At 39.5% G+C, this 13,670-nt stretch overlaps 1 protein-coding gene and 1 pseudogene across 1 annotated transcript in view; both read right to left on the bottom strand.

Annotated features, from left to right (window-relative positions):
* NBEAL1 (neurobeachin like 1) overlaps positions 1-11,956 on the bottom strand; it is a 131,408-nt gene extending 119,452 nt beyond the window's left edge. The window contains exons 1-2 of the mRNA XM_068967677.1: positions 11,847-11,956; positions 6,799-6,960 (exon numbers count right to left, since the gene is read on the bottom strand). Of these exons, the coding sequence (XP_068823778.1) occupies positions 6,799-6,960; positions 11,847-11,956 (272 nt within the window). The remainder of the gene's footprint in view (positions 1-6,798; positions 6,961-11,846) is intronic.
* On the bottom strand, positions 1,738-6,660 carry LOC138075546 (uncharacterized; annotated as a pseudogene).
* Positions 11,957-13,670: the final 1,714 nt, after the last annotated feature.

Below are 13,670 nucleotides of genomic sequence, written 5' to 3'. Positions count from 1 at the left end.
AGAGTGAAAAAGTTGGCTTAAAGCTCAACACTCAGAAAATGAAGATCATGGCATCTGGTCCCATCACTTCATGGCAAATAGATGGGGAAACAGTGGAAACAGTGGTCAGACTTTATTTCTTGGGGCTCCAAAATCACTGGAGATGGTGACTGCAGCCATGAAATTAAAAGACGCTGACTCCTTGGAAGGAAAGTTATGACCAACCTAGACAGCATATTCAAAAGCAGAGACATTACTTTGCCAACAAAGGTCCGTGTAGTCAAGGCTATGGTTTTACCAGCGGTCATGTATGGATGTGAGAATTGGACTGTGAAGAAAGCTGAGCACCGAAGAATTGATGCTTTTGAACTGTGGGGTTGGAGAAGACTCCTGAGAGTCCCTTAGACTGCAAGGAGGTCCAACCAGTCCATTCTAAAGGAGATCAGCCCTGGGATTACTTTGGAAGGAATGATGCTAAAGCTGAAACTCCAGTACTTTGGCCACCTCATGCAAAGAGTTGACTCATTGGAAAAGACTCTGATGCTGGGAGGGATTGAGGGCAGGAGAAGAAGGGGACTACTGAGGATGAGATGGCTGGATGGCATCACTGACTCGATGGACATGAGTCTGAGTGAACTCCAGGAGTTGGTGATGGACAGGGAGGCCTGGCATGCTGCGATTTATGGTGTCACAAAGAGTCAGACACGACTGAGCGACTGAACTAAACTCAACTGAATAAAAAATATTATAAAAGCAATAAACAAAAGTAACAACAAAAAGCAGTAAACTGGAAAGGAGGCAAATCTGATTTTCAACATTACGTTATTAGATTCAATGTCCTGCATTCAATTAAAAAGAAAAATCAGAAGATATACAAAGAACTAGGGAACTATGGCCCAGTCAAAAGAAAAAAAGAAATCAACAGAAACTCCCTGAAAAAGACTTATTGGACAAAAACTTCAAATTAACTGTCTTCAAGACACTCGAAATATTCAAGGTAGGCATGGAGAAAGTTAAGAAATTAATGTGTAAACAAAATGGAACTATTGATAAAGAGATTTAAAAGACTAAAAAGAAGCCAAAAGAAATTCTGGTGCTGAAAAGTACAATCGTTACAATGAAAAATTCACTAGAGGAATCCAAGAGCAGATTTTTTTTTTTTTGACACTGCATTGTACTTTTTAATTGCACAGGTAGTTTTAAATAAATGGAGACAGCACCTTCCAAAAGTTACACTAACATGGAAAGATTTCATCAAGCATTTACATAGTAGTTTTCTGTAATTTTACAAAAGATTCTTGATCTTTACTAGAACTGTACATGAGGGGAAAGAAGCCCCTTCAGGTAGGTGTTCTGCTTGCAGAACCAAACTAAAGGACCTAAAATTGGAGGCAAGCCTGGGATGCTGAGAAGGGAGAAGAGAAACTGATAAAGGACCATTCCTTAACTCCATGTCTGAACACATCCCGTGACCCTTGTGTAAGTACTTCAGGGTGAACCACCGCCCTTAAGATAAAGGTACACCCTCAGAAGCTGTAATTCTGGATCACAGTAATGTATCTATGTACCCTGGACCACTAAAGTCAAAGGACAATACTTGCGGTGACCTCGGAGGCTTGAACAAATACTTTAGAGGAATTCTCCAGGACCACACCCCCTCTACTTTGGCTTTTTGGATGAAGCACAGGCCTTTGTGCTGTCCTCCAGGCAGAGTTACAGTCAAGAAAAGAGCATCAATACTGGATCACTCCTTAGACACTAATCAGCTGGGCAAAGTTCACTGGCAAAAGGGTCCTCCCAAGAATGGTCTGCATCAAGCAGGGAGGACATGTCGCTCAAGGGAGAAGGGGAGCCCTCATAGCTACAGTCACTGTAAGCATCCAGTAGGCAGGAAGATGGCTTCAGGCAGTTGCTGGTTGAAAGCAGATCTGAGATACCCAGCTCTGGAATGAAGTCATCTTCTGCAAGTTCTTCCTTCACTGAGACAGTGAATTCAGGGTGATCTTTCTCAGAGAGGTTGAAAGGTGCTTCCTCAATTTTCACTACCACATTGGCTTTGCTCTCTGTCTCAGAGGGCATCTCTAAGACTAGGGGCTTTGTATATACATGGTCAAAACGAATCAGGTCATTAATGGCTTCCAGCTTGGCTGATGACGTCCCCAGGTATGGAGAAGGGGAGGCCGGTAAGGAACGGGGTCCTTCTGGGTCCACTTCTGGGAGCTGCTCCAGGCTGGCAGACTCTGGGGAAGGACATCTGAGGAATATGACTGGGTCCAAGTTGAACAGAATGCTCAACAGGATATCATACTCAGAGTCTGAAGAGTCAGCACCATCGGAGTCCATGGGGAGATGTTCTGGAGGGGTGACAACTGGGCCTGCATCTGCTGCAGAGGTGCACATAGTCCGAGTGCTGTGGACTCGGCAGACCCGGCCACCAGCCCTGCTCCGTCCCCCTCGGTCTCTGCTTCCACTTCAGCCACTAGGGCATCCGTCCCCAACCACTCTTAACTCCTGATTCTCAACTACAAGGCCATGAGTTTTCTCTTGTAAAAGCTGATTTTCTAACAACAGTTTTTGGTTCTCTTCTTCTAAATCTACCACTTGTTGCTCCAGCTCACTCATTCAAGCTTTCTCTCGGTCTCTGGCAGTCTGAGCTGCTTCTGTTTTTCAGTTTCCTCTGCAGCGCCTTCTCTTCCGGGCTCAGGTGCCTGAGGCGCTGTCACCTGCACGCCTGGGGCAGACCCCCCCTCACCCTCTCCGGGCTGGCCCCTTGCTGGCCTGGCACCATGACCAGCAGAGCCCGGCCAGCCGGGGCTCCGGGCGCAGCAGCGGGCTGGCCAGACAGAAGCAGTACTTTAGGGGCCCCGGCGGCCGGGCTCTGCGCGGGTGCAACCACCACCGTGGCTGGAGCGTGTCTACGCCAGTGCGTGCCGCTGCTGCCCCCCAAGAGCAGACTTGAAAAGGGAGAAGAAAGAATCAGGGAACCTGAAGACAGCACAATGGAAATTAACAAGTCTAAATAATAGAAATAATAATATTTGCGTTCCGGAAAAAGAAGAGAAAGAAAAAGGGGAACAGAGAATACCTGAACAAATAATGGGTGAAAAGAAAGAAATGAAAATAAACAGCCAAGAAGCTTAATAAACTCCAAATAAGGTGGACTCACAGACACCCACACTGAGACACACAAAGTTACCAAACTCTTAAAGGACATAGAGAGGATCTTTAAAGCATGAAGAGAGAAATAATTCATCACATATAAGATATCCTCAATACAATTATCAGCAGATTTCTAATAACAAACTTAGGCCAGAAGACAGTGAGAGAATATATTCAAAATGCTAAAAGAAAAAATTATCAACCAACAATCCAATATCTGGCAAACTGCTTCAAAAGTGAGGGAGAAACAAACACATTTCTAGAAAACAAAAGGTAATGGAGTCTGTGCCAACTAGGTGAACCATGCAAAAAATGCTCAACAGTGTCCTGCAAGGTGAAAATTAAGGACACTACAGTTGAGTTCAGTTGCTCAGTCGCGTCCGACTCTTTGCAACCCCATGATTCGCAGCACGCCAGGCCTCCCTGTCCATCCCAGAGTTCATTCAAACTCACATCCATCAAGTCAGTGATGCCATCCAGCCATCTCATCCTCTGTTGTCCCCTTCTCCTCCTGCCCCCAATCCCTTCCAGCCATCAGAGTCTTTTCCAATGAGTCAACTCTTCACATGAGGTGGCCAAAGTACTGGAGTTTCAGCTATAGCATCATTCCTTCCAAAGAAATCCCAGGGCTGATCTCCTTCAGAATGGACTGGTTGGATCTCCTTGCAGTCCAAGGGACTCTCAAGAGTCTTCTCCAACACCACAGTTCAAAAGCATCAATTCTTTGGCACTCAGTTTTTTTTATACTCCAACTCTCACATCCATACATGACTACTGGAAAAACCATAGCCTTGACTAGACAGACCTTTGTTGACAAAGTAATGTCTCTGCTTTTGAATATGCTGTCTAGGTTGGTCGTAACTCTTCTTCCATCTGCAGTGATTTTGGAGCCCAAAAAACTAAAGTCTGACACTGTTTCCACTGTTTCCCCATCTATTTGCCATGAAGTGATGGGACCAGATGCCATGATCTTCGTTTTCTGAATGTTAAGCTTTAAGCCAACTTTTTCACTCTCCTCTTTCACTTTCATCAAGAGGCTTTTTTAGTTCCTCTTCACTTTCTGCCGTAACGGTGGTGTCATCGGCATATCTGAGGTTATTGATATTTCTCCTGGCAACCTTGATTCCAGCTTGTGCTTCTTCCAGCCCAGCGTTTCTCATGATGTACTCTGCATATAAGTTAAATAAGCACAGTGACAATACACAGCCTTGACACACTCCTTTTCCTATTTGGAACCAGTGTGTTGTTCCATGTCCAGTTCTAACTGTTGCTTCCTGACCTGCATTCAGATTTCCCAAGAGGCAGGTCAGGTGGTCTGGTATTCCCATCTCTCTCAGAATTTTCCACAGTTTATTGTGATCCACACAATCAAAGGCTTTGGCATAGTCAATAAAGCAGAAATAGATGTTTTTCTTGAATTTTCTTGCTTTTCTTGGATTTCCGTGATATTGAATGGTTTGTCTTGGAAACAAACAGAGATCATTCTGTCGTTTTTGAGATTGCATCCAAGTACTGCAATTTCGGACTCTTTTGTTGACTATGAGGGCTCCTCCATTTCTTCTAAGAGATTCTTGCCCACAGTAGCAGATATAATGGTCATCTGAGTTAAATTCACCCATTCCGGTCCATTTTAGTTTGCTGATTCCTGGAATGTCGACATTCACTCTTGCCATCTCCTGTTTGATCACTTCCAATTTGCCTTGATTCATGGACTTAACATTCCAGGTTCCTATGTAATATTGCTCTTTACAGCATTGGACCTTGCTTCCATCACAAGTCACATCCACAACTGGGTGTTGTTTTTGCTTTGGCTCCATCTCTTCATTCTTTCTGGAGTTATTTCTCCACTGATCTCCTGTAGCATATTGGGCACCTAACGACCTGGGGAGTTCATCTTTCAGTGTCCTATCTTTTTGCCTTTTCATACTGTTCATGGGGTTCTCAAGGCAGGAATACTCAAGTGGTTTGCCATTCCCTTCTCCAACTGGGATTCCCTGGTGGCTCAGATGGTAAAGTGTCTGCCTGCAATGCGGGAGACCCGGGTTTGATCCCTGGTTCAGGAAGATCCCCTGGAGAGGAAATGGTAACCCACTCTAGTACTCTTGCCTAGAAAATTCCATGGATGGAGGAGTCTGGTGGGCTACAGTCCATGGGGTCACAAAGAGTCAGACATGACTGATTATAAAGAAATAAAAAGATACATAGTACTGATTATAGAGAAATAAAAAGAATTATTACAGTATTATGAAGAACTGTACACAGATTTAACAACATAGGTGAAATGGAGAAATTCCTAGAAACACAAAACCTCCCAAGACTAAACCAAGATGAAATAACCTGAACAGATCTTCAACTAATAAGGATACTGAATCAACAGTCAAAACTCTCTCAACAAAGCAGCCCTAGACCTGATGTTTTCACTGACAAATTCTACAAAACATTTAAAGAAGAACTGATGCCAATCCTTCTCACATCTTTCCAAAAAGTGAAGAAGAAACACTTTATAAATCATTATATCATGCCAGTATTACCCTGATACCAAATCAGACAAGAGATTCCAAGAAAACTACAGACCAAAATCCTTATAAACATTAATGCAGAGATCTTCAACAAAATGCCAGTAAGGAGAATTCAACAGCATATTAAAAGGACTACATACCATGACCAAGTGGAACTCATTCCTGAAATGAAAGGCTGGTTCAACATATGAAACCTGACCAATGCAATATGCTTCATCAACAGAATAAAGGGAAAAAATCCACATGATCATCTCAGTTAAAAAGCATTTTAACTGCACGAAAAGCATTTGAGAAAATTCAACAATCTTTCCTGAGAACAACACTCAGCAAATTAAGAATAGAAGGAAACTGTCTCGACTTAATAAAATCTATATGTAACTTCACAGCAAATATCAAACTAATGGTAAAAGACTAAAAGTTTTTCCTCTAAGAACAAGAAGACAGATTTTAAGAAGCATATGATGTTCCTAACCCAATGGCTCTCAAATTTTTATATGCAGATTAACGTGAAATAGGTGAAAATCAGAATGCATGAGCTCTTTTAGATCCAAATTTCCATACAGAAGGCTCAAACTCTGCATTTCTAGTAAGCTTCCCAATTGTTATTTATACACACTAAATTTAAGTACCATAGACCCAATCATCTATAAATCTGGAAATATAAGCTATGGAATAATTATACTTACTTTGGTTAAATTATAAAATGAAAGACTAGAAAAATACATTTTGCAAATGGCAATGCACAGTATAAAAATGTGTATGTACATGTTTACAGGTGAGGACCATAGAGAAAATACAAGTGCAATAAATTCTTAAGTAACAGTTCTTGTCATTGTCTTAACTCTAAAGCACTTATTCTTTTATCTTGGCTGAATATCTCTACGTAGGTATACTAAAAGGCTTTCCAATATAATAACAAACTACAAGCCTACTTCAAAAGCTGCACTCATCCTTAAGAGCTCCACATAAACAACAAACATCATTAATAACCAATAAATGCCATTATTAGTTTGCTATTAACCACATGGACAACAAACATCATTAATAACCACATGGACAACAAACATCATTAATAACCAATAAATACATTATTAGTTTGCTATTATTTAAAACAGATAACTAGTTTATTTGCACCAGATACCTGCAAAGAATAATGAAGAACTTGACAAGCAAAATTGACAAGGCTTGCTGTTCTTCCTCTAACCCATCAGCCATTTTTTGAACACACTGTAGAAGCTGGATCCTCAGAACCTGCAGAATATTATCAGGAAGCAGAGATATTCCAGGAGGCACATCATCCACCCTACAACAGAAAGCGAACAAAATAAGAAGAGTGTTTAAATACAGGATGAAAATCTCTGGCACTTTAAAGGAACTACATTTTCAGTTCAAGTCCTAAAGAAGCTCCTCTAGGTCACAAATTCTGTGGCCCTCTCTGCAAGGTACCACCAAATGATAAGTGATATTTTCAAAGATTATTAGAGCAGAGTGATTAGTAACACTTCAGAGGAGGCTTACTGAAAAGAGAAAAAAAGATGCTATATAGTATTTTCAACTGTGCTACTTTTAAAGAATATAATTAAAATATATTAGTTCACCTTCTATTACTTAGAAATAAAATGTATCTATACCAATTCAAAAAGAAACAGTAACTAGCAAATATAAAAGAAGCACCCATAACTAGTTTAATATCTGTTAACTGCTTCACTAAATAAACAATATTCACCTACCTATAGGCTCCCTAAGCCATCTGATCAGAAGAGGGAGAGAAGGTAACTAGCAAAAGGAAAGGAGAAAGAGATGAATGTAGAACTCCAAGCACAAACATCAACAGAAGATTCTTTTAAAGTGATATATCAATATTTTGTGACAAGTGGTTTCTGTGTAAAAACTTATTTGGTTTTACAGGGCAAAAACCAACACCAGATATAAGTGACTCCTTGCAAACGTGGCTCTCACATTAAAATCCCCTAGATTCAGTCTCAGAAGCCGGAATGCTAAATTTCACCTCTGTAACATATCCATTTAATCTCATCTCTGAAACTGTAATATCTCTATGAAACTAATATCAGATATCTGCCCTATTTCACTGGGCTCTGAAACCAAGTAGTCAATGTGCATTTTCCACTTTAAAATAGGTGAAGAACTCTAAAAATGTAATACATTTTAAATACACATTTCTAAAACCTAAGAATCTTTTCGTAAGTCACTATACTAATTTTCCTATCTCTATTAGGAAAATGCTCAAATCATAAAGAATCACTGTGAAGAATGACAATTATACTTTATAATGGTCTCTTTTTCAGAAAGTGCTTAACATGAAGTATTAGTACTATTTTTACACTGAGTAAAAGGTATTCATTGTAGATAGAAAAATCTGAAGCACCTCAGCAGCAGTCACATAAACACACATGATAAATATTAGCCTCTTCCTGAACCACCCTATAACATAAATTAATAAAGTGTTTTATAAAATAAATACAAGCCACAAAGCAGACTACCAAGGTTGCCTAATTCTACAACTATGTTATAAAATATGCTTCGTTTTAGTCTGGGCATCATTTCACTTGCAACTTTGGATTCTTTAATTCTCTCTTATTTACAGATGGCAAAAGAAACACTCATTTTTATATTTAATTTTTTCTGAAGAGCTAAAAAAAGGTGATTAGAAAAAACAGAGCAACTTCAAAATAACAAATATTTAAATAAAACTGGTTTTCAAGACTAGGCAAAACTATTCCTCCTCACTTTTCCAAAAATGTAAGTCAGCAAGAAAGAAGACATCAGATTTCCCAATATTTCATTCTAGTTATTTAAAACTTGATCCTTTTGTCCTTAGTTGTCCCTTTTTCTATTTACATATGTTTTTATTTTCCTAGGCAGAAAAAAATACCAGCTTCTAAAAGAGTAATCTTTTTTCTTAACTGACACTCATAAAATTAGTTAGAACATGGTTTATAGTCCAAGTTGGAATTTTTGGTCTAATGTGATAAAGATTTCAGAATTTAGAAGTTTGTTCCCACCTCTAAGACTTCATTGCCAAAATTCTAAGCTCCTTTTGCTGAAATTTCCCAAACTCCAGAAATCTTTTCCACTCCTCTGTTCGCCTACTCAATGTCTCCTGTAAACAGCTGCCAATTGTTCTAACACAGGAAAAAGTCCAGCTTAAATTTCAAGGCTTTGTAATCTGGTAAAAGCAACCCTTGCTTTGTATTATGAATTCTCTAACATGGAAATTTTATAAAGTCAGTATACTTTAAATGAGGATTATCTGTGAGCTGCTTTAAGATGACGACTAGTTTTATACATCTGACATATACTATTCACTTGAAAAATGGAAAATTTACTACTAGCAAAATCTAAATCCATATTCTGACAAAGATATGAAAAATAATTTTAAATAAACAAACTAAGTCGCAAGTAAAAACACTATTGGCATTCTTCATCTTACTTTAAATGTAGTGGCAATATAACTGTTTGTACCGTTTTTAGAAATAACCTCCGAAGACAGGAGACATTTATAACAGATGGATGATAACAAGTGCATCTTACAAAACACCAAGCATTCAAAGGCCAAAATCCTGACTCCATAAAAACTCTTACATTCATGATTTAAAGTGAGCTGTAAGTTTTATAATAAAAGCACTTCTAAGTATAAATGGTGGTTCATTTCCCTGATGGCTCAGATGGTAAAGAATCTGCTTGCAATGAAGGAGACCCAGGTTCGATTCCTGGGTTGGGATGATCTCATGGAGAAAGAAATACCAATTCACTCCAGTATTCTTGCCTGGAAAATCCCATGGACAGAGGAGCCTGGCAGGCTACAGTCCATGGGGTCTTAAAGGGTTGGACACAACTGAGTAACTGAGAATGCATGTACACACACAATATAAACTAAAAGAATACTCTTTTATGAGTAGAAATCAATAATACATAATCTTATTCTGAGTTAAGATTTAATACTGATTTTTCAGCCTTTATAAACTTGTAACAAATAATCTAATGTGGAAGAACTCTGAAACTGCATTTATAAACAATAAAGCACTGGTGCTTTTTGAACATAACCACATCATTTCTTAAGTTCAATGCTCTGGTCCAAAAACTCAAATGATCTTCTTTCTCTGAAGTATTACAATCATCTCTTAATGGGGCTTTTTGCCTTCAATCTCAACCCTTCCCAAACGAACCTCCATAATGCCACCTAAATGACTTAAAAAAAAAAAAAAACTTGATCACGATACTCTTACACAAAAAATCCCTTGCCTAGAGCCTTGTATCTTCCATAACAAAAAAACAAAGTCCATGGGGAGTGCATTCATGGCATCTCATGATCTGGCTCCGATTTGATTCTCCAAATTCAACTCACCTGGTCTATACTCAGTGCCTACCTCTACCCCCAATCTGCAAACATTTTCCTTTCTGAAGATTTTTAATTTTTCAGATTCTCTTTTTTTTTGGGGGGGGGGGAGGGGATGGTGGGATTGCACAACAGGTCATGCAGGATCTTTGTTCCCTGGAAACTAAGGATCACACCCCCACCACCTTCAGTGGAAGCATGGGGCCTTAACCACTGAACCACCAGCGTGCTCACTCACGTCTAACTCTTTGCAACCCTGTGGGCTATAGCCCGCCAGGGTCCTCTATCCATGGAATTTTCCAGACAAGAATACTGGAGTCCAGGGGATCTTCCAACCTGGGTATGGAACTCCATCTCCTGCAGCTCTTGCATTGGCAGGCAGCTTCTTTACCACTGTGCCACCTGGGAAGCTAGAACCACCAGGGAAGTCCCAGTTCTCCAGATACTCTTTTTCATCATCAACCACCAGCCATTTCTCCCCTCCCCTCACAATACATCTCTACATATTGAGTTCCTTTTGTTCCTTAACCACAGCCAACCTAACCTCTCCTGCCTAACAAGGATTAGGTCCACAAGATGACTTCAGATACAATACAAAGTTTATCAAGGAAGTGGGCCTGGGAACTGTGAGACTATGGAAATGGTGGCAGGCAGAGGATACATTTCTCCAAGATTTTAATTTTTCCCCTATTTTATGATTTTCAAATCCAATTTTTAAAAATCTCAAAACTTGACCTACTCCAAGGTGTTTTCCAGGGCCCAACTGTAGGCCAGGAAAAATAAGTTTCAACTACAATGCCTGTCATATAACAAAGAAATTTTAGGCAAATGAATGGAGTGACACATGGTGGACCCTTAGATAGTTTCAAAAATAGGCTAGTCATATCTGAATGACTCACCCCCCCAACTTTCTGAGAGGGGAGAGGAAGTACAGACTAAGGTCGATCGCACAGTCAATGATGTAGTAAGACCCAAAAAAACTGGAAAACCAAAGCTCAAAGAGCTTCCTTCTTTGAACACACTGATGTTCAGGGAGAGCAACACACCCTCACCCCACAGGGAGACAGCAAGAGGCCCTGCATCCAGGCCCTCCCAGACCCTAGACCTGTTTCCTATGTGTATCCTTCATAATAATATAGGACTAAATATAGGACTTTCAGTGAGATTTCTAAGTCATTGTAGCAAACTACTGAACGTGAGGCAGTCATGACAACCTCCAAATGTATAGCCTGTTGGTCAGAAGTGTCAAGGTCTCCCTGCTGCTACTGCTGCTGCTGCTGCTAAGTCGCTTCAGTCATGTCCGTCAGGCTCCCCCCTGGCTGGGATTCTCCAGGCAAGAACACTGCAGTGGGTTGCCATTTCCTTCTCTAATGCATGAAAGTGAAAAGTGAAAGTGAAGTCACTCAGTCATGTCCGACTCTGTGTGGCGCCATGGACTGTAGCCCACCAGGCTCCTCCATCCATGGGATTTTCAAGGCAAAGGTACTGGAGTGGGGTGCCATTGCCTTCTCCATAGACTTGCTAATAATGACTGAAGTGAGGACAGTCTCGCAGAGAACTTTACTCTTAACTCGTGGCATATAGCACTAACTCTGGGTAATATCAGAACTGAAACGAACTGCAGGACACTCAGTTGCCAGTGCCTTAACAAAGCAGAGGCAGCAAGAAAGATGACTGTGATCAATCAGAAATGTCTGCTAGGAAAGCAGGGTTATGCAGGAGGGGCATGTGTGTCATATAATTGCCATCCTTTTAATATGTCATCAATGAGGTTTTTATGACAAGAATTAACAAATTCACCCAAGGGTAGGAAACTAACTGTTTCTACATACCTGGTAGGCAGCTTTTCAAAGTCAACATCTAAGAATTGTTCATAGCTAGAAACAAAACTGTCCAACCACAGCTTCAGGTAATCTGGATCTTTCTGAAATAAGAAAATCATCATAATATTAAGTATGTCAGGAGTCTTTTTTAAAAAACGTTTTAACTCCTATTGAGCAAATATAAACTGATAATCTAAAGGAGTAATAATATGAAATCTCTAAATAATACTCAGGAAGACATAGGAGCTGTTTTAAAATGTGTATTAAGTATAATGATCCCATGTGACTCACACAAAGAGCTACAGTCTTAACAATATTCTGTAAGACTCTACACAATTTGCCTTCTTCTAACTCTGTGATCTTACCCACTATCACCCTGTACTATACTGGCTTCCTGACTGTTACTGGGACAAGCCAGACATGTTCCCATCTGAGGCCTTTGCAATGGCTGTTTTCTCTATCTAGAACATTCTTCTCCCAACAGCTGAATGGCTAACCCCTGCATCTTCTTCAAGTCATTCTTTAAATGGCTTATTCTCAATGAAGCCAAATTTTACTACCCTTTCTTAAAATTAGAAGCCTTCTGACCATGTTTTCCTAAAATTACCAGCCTTACAAGCCAACATTTACCTTATACCCTATTCTGCTGTCCCACTTCATGGTGCTTTCTCACCTTCTCACACACTCTAGAATTTATTCATTACCTGTCAGTTCCCCTAGACTGTGGACTTCACAATCATAGGGCCTATCTAAAGGCTCACCACAAGTGACTATTCTGTTTACTAATGGATACCAAGTGGCTGAAACAGTTCCTGGCACTCAACAAATACTTGCCCAATGAATTAATAAAAAACATAAATAAAATAAAATTGGAGATGGGTCATTAACCTAAACATAAAAACTAAAACATCTTCTAAAAGAAAATATAGGAGAATACCTTTGCAACTTTGGGGCACACAAAGATCTTTCAGCTTGGACACAAAAATCACAAACCAAAAAAAGAAAAAAATAATAATTGCTCTTATTCAAAATTTAAAACTTCTGTTTATTAGAATACACCATTAAGAAAAGGAGAAGGCAAGCCATATATCAGCTGAAAATATTCTCAGTACATATATGTGACAAAAGATTTGTACCAAGAATATAAAAAGAACTTCGATGAATCAATGTAAAAAGGACAACTCAATTTAAAGACGGGCAAAAGGTTCAGATGTTTCACAAAAGAAAAAATACAAATGGCCAAGCAGCATGCAAAAACATTTACAATATCACTAGTTATCCAGGGAAATGCAAATTAAAATGAAATGGAACACCATCACACATGCACTAGAAAAGCTAAAATTTAAAAGACTGTCCATATCAAGTATTGGTAAAAATGTGGAATAACTGGAACTCACATTTCTGGTGGGAGTATAAAATGTACAATCACTTGGAAAATAGTTTAGCAGTTTCTTTTAAACATAAATTTACCACATGGCCCAGTCATTCCTCTCAAGAGAAAAAACAAACAAAAACAAAAAACACTTGTACCAAAGTGTTCATAGAAGATTTATTTTTAATAGCCCTAAGCTGGGAATAAACCAAAATTCTATCAACAGGTTAACTGATAAATTGTGGTATAGTCACACAACGGAATGCTAGCTTCCAATAACAATGAATAAACTACTGATATGACAACAGTGAGAAATCTCAAAAACATGGTGAGCAACATGCCAGGCATTAAAGCATGCTGAAATTGTGATTTCAATTGTAAAAGTTCTAGAGCAGCCTATGGTGACAGAAATTAGATCACTGTCTTTCAGAGGGCTGACTACACAAGGGCACACAGGAAAT

This window comes from Capricornis sumatraensis, chromosome 3, assembly GCF_032405125.1.
Source record: "Capricornis sumatraensis isolate serow.1 chromosome 3, serow.2, whole genome shotgun sequence".
NCBI classification, from domain to species: Eukaryota; Metazoa; Chordata; class Mammalia; order Artiodactyla; family Bovidae; genus Capricornis; species Capricornis sumatraensis.
This window is presented reverse-complemented; position numbering and strand designations above follow the sequence as displayed.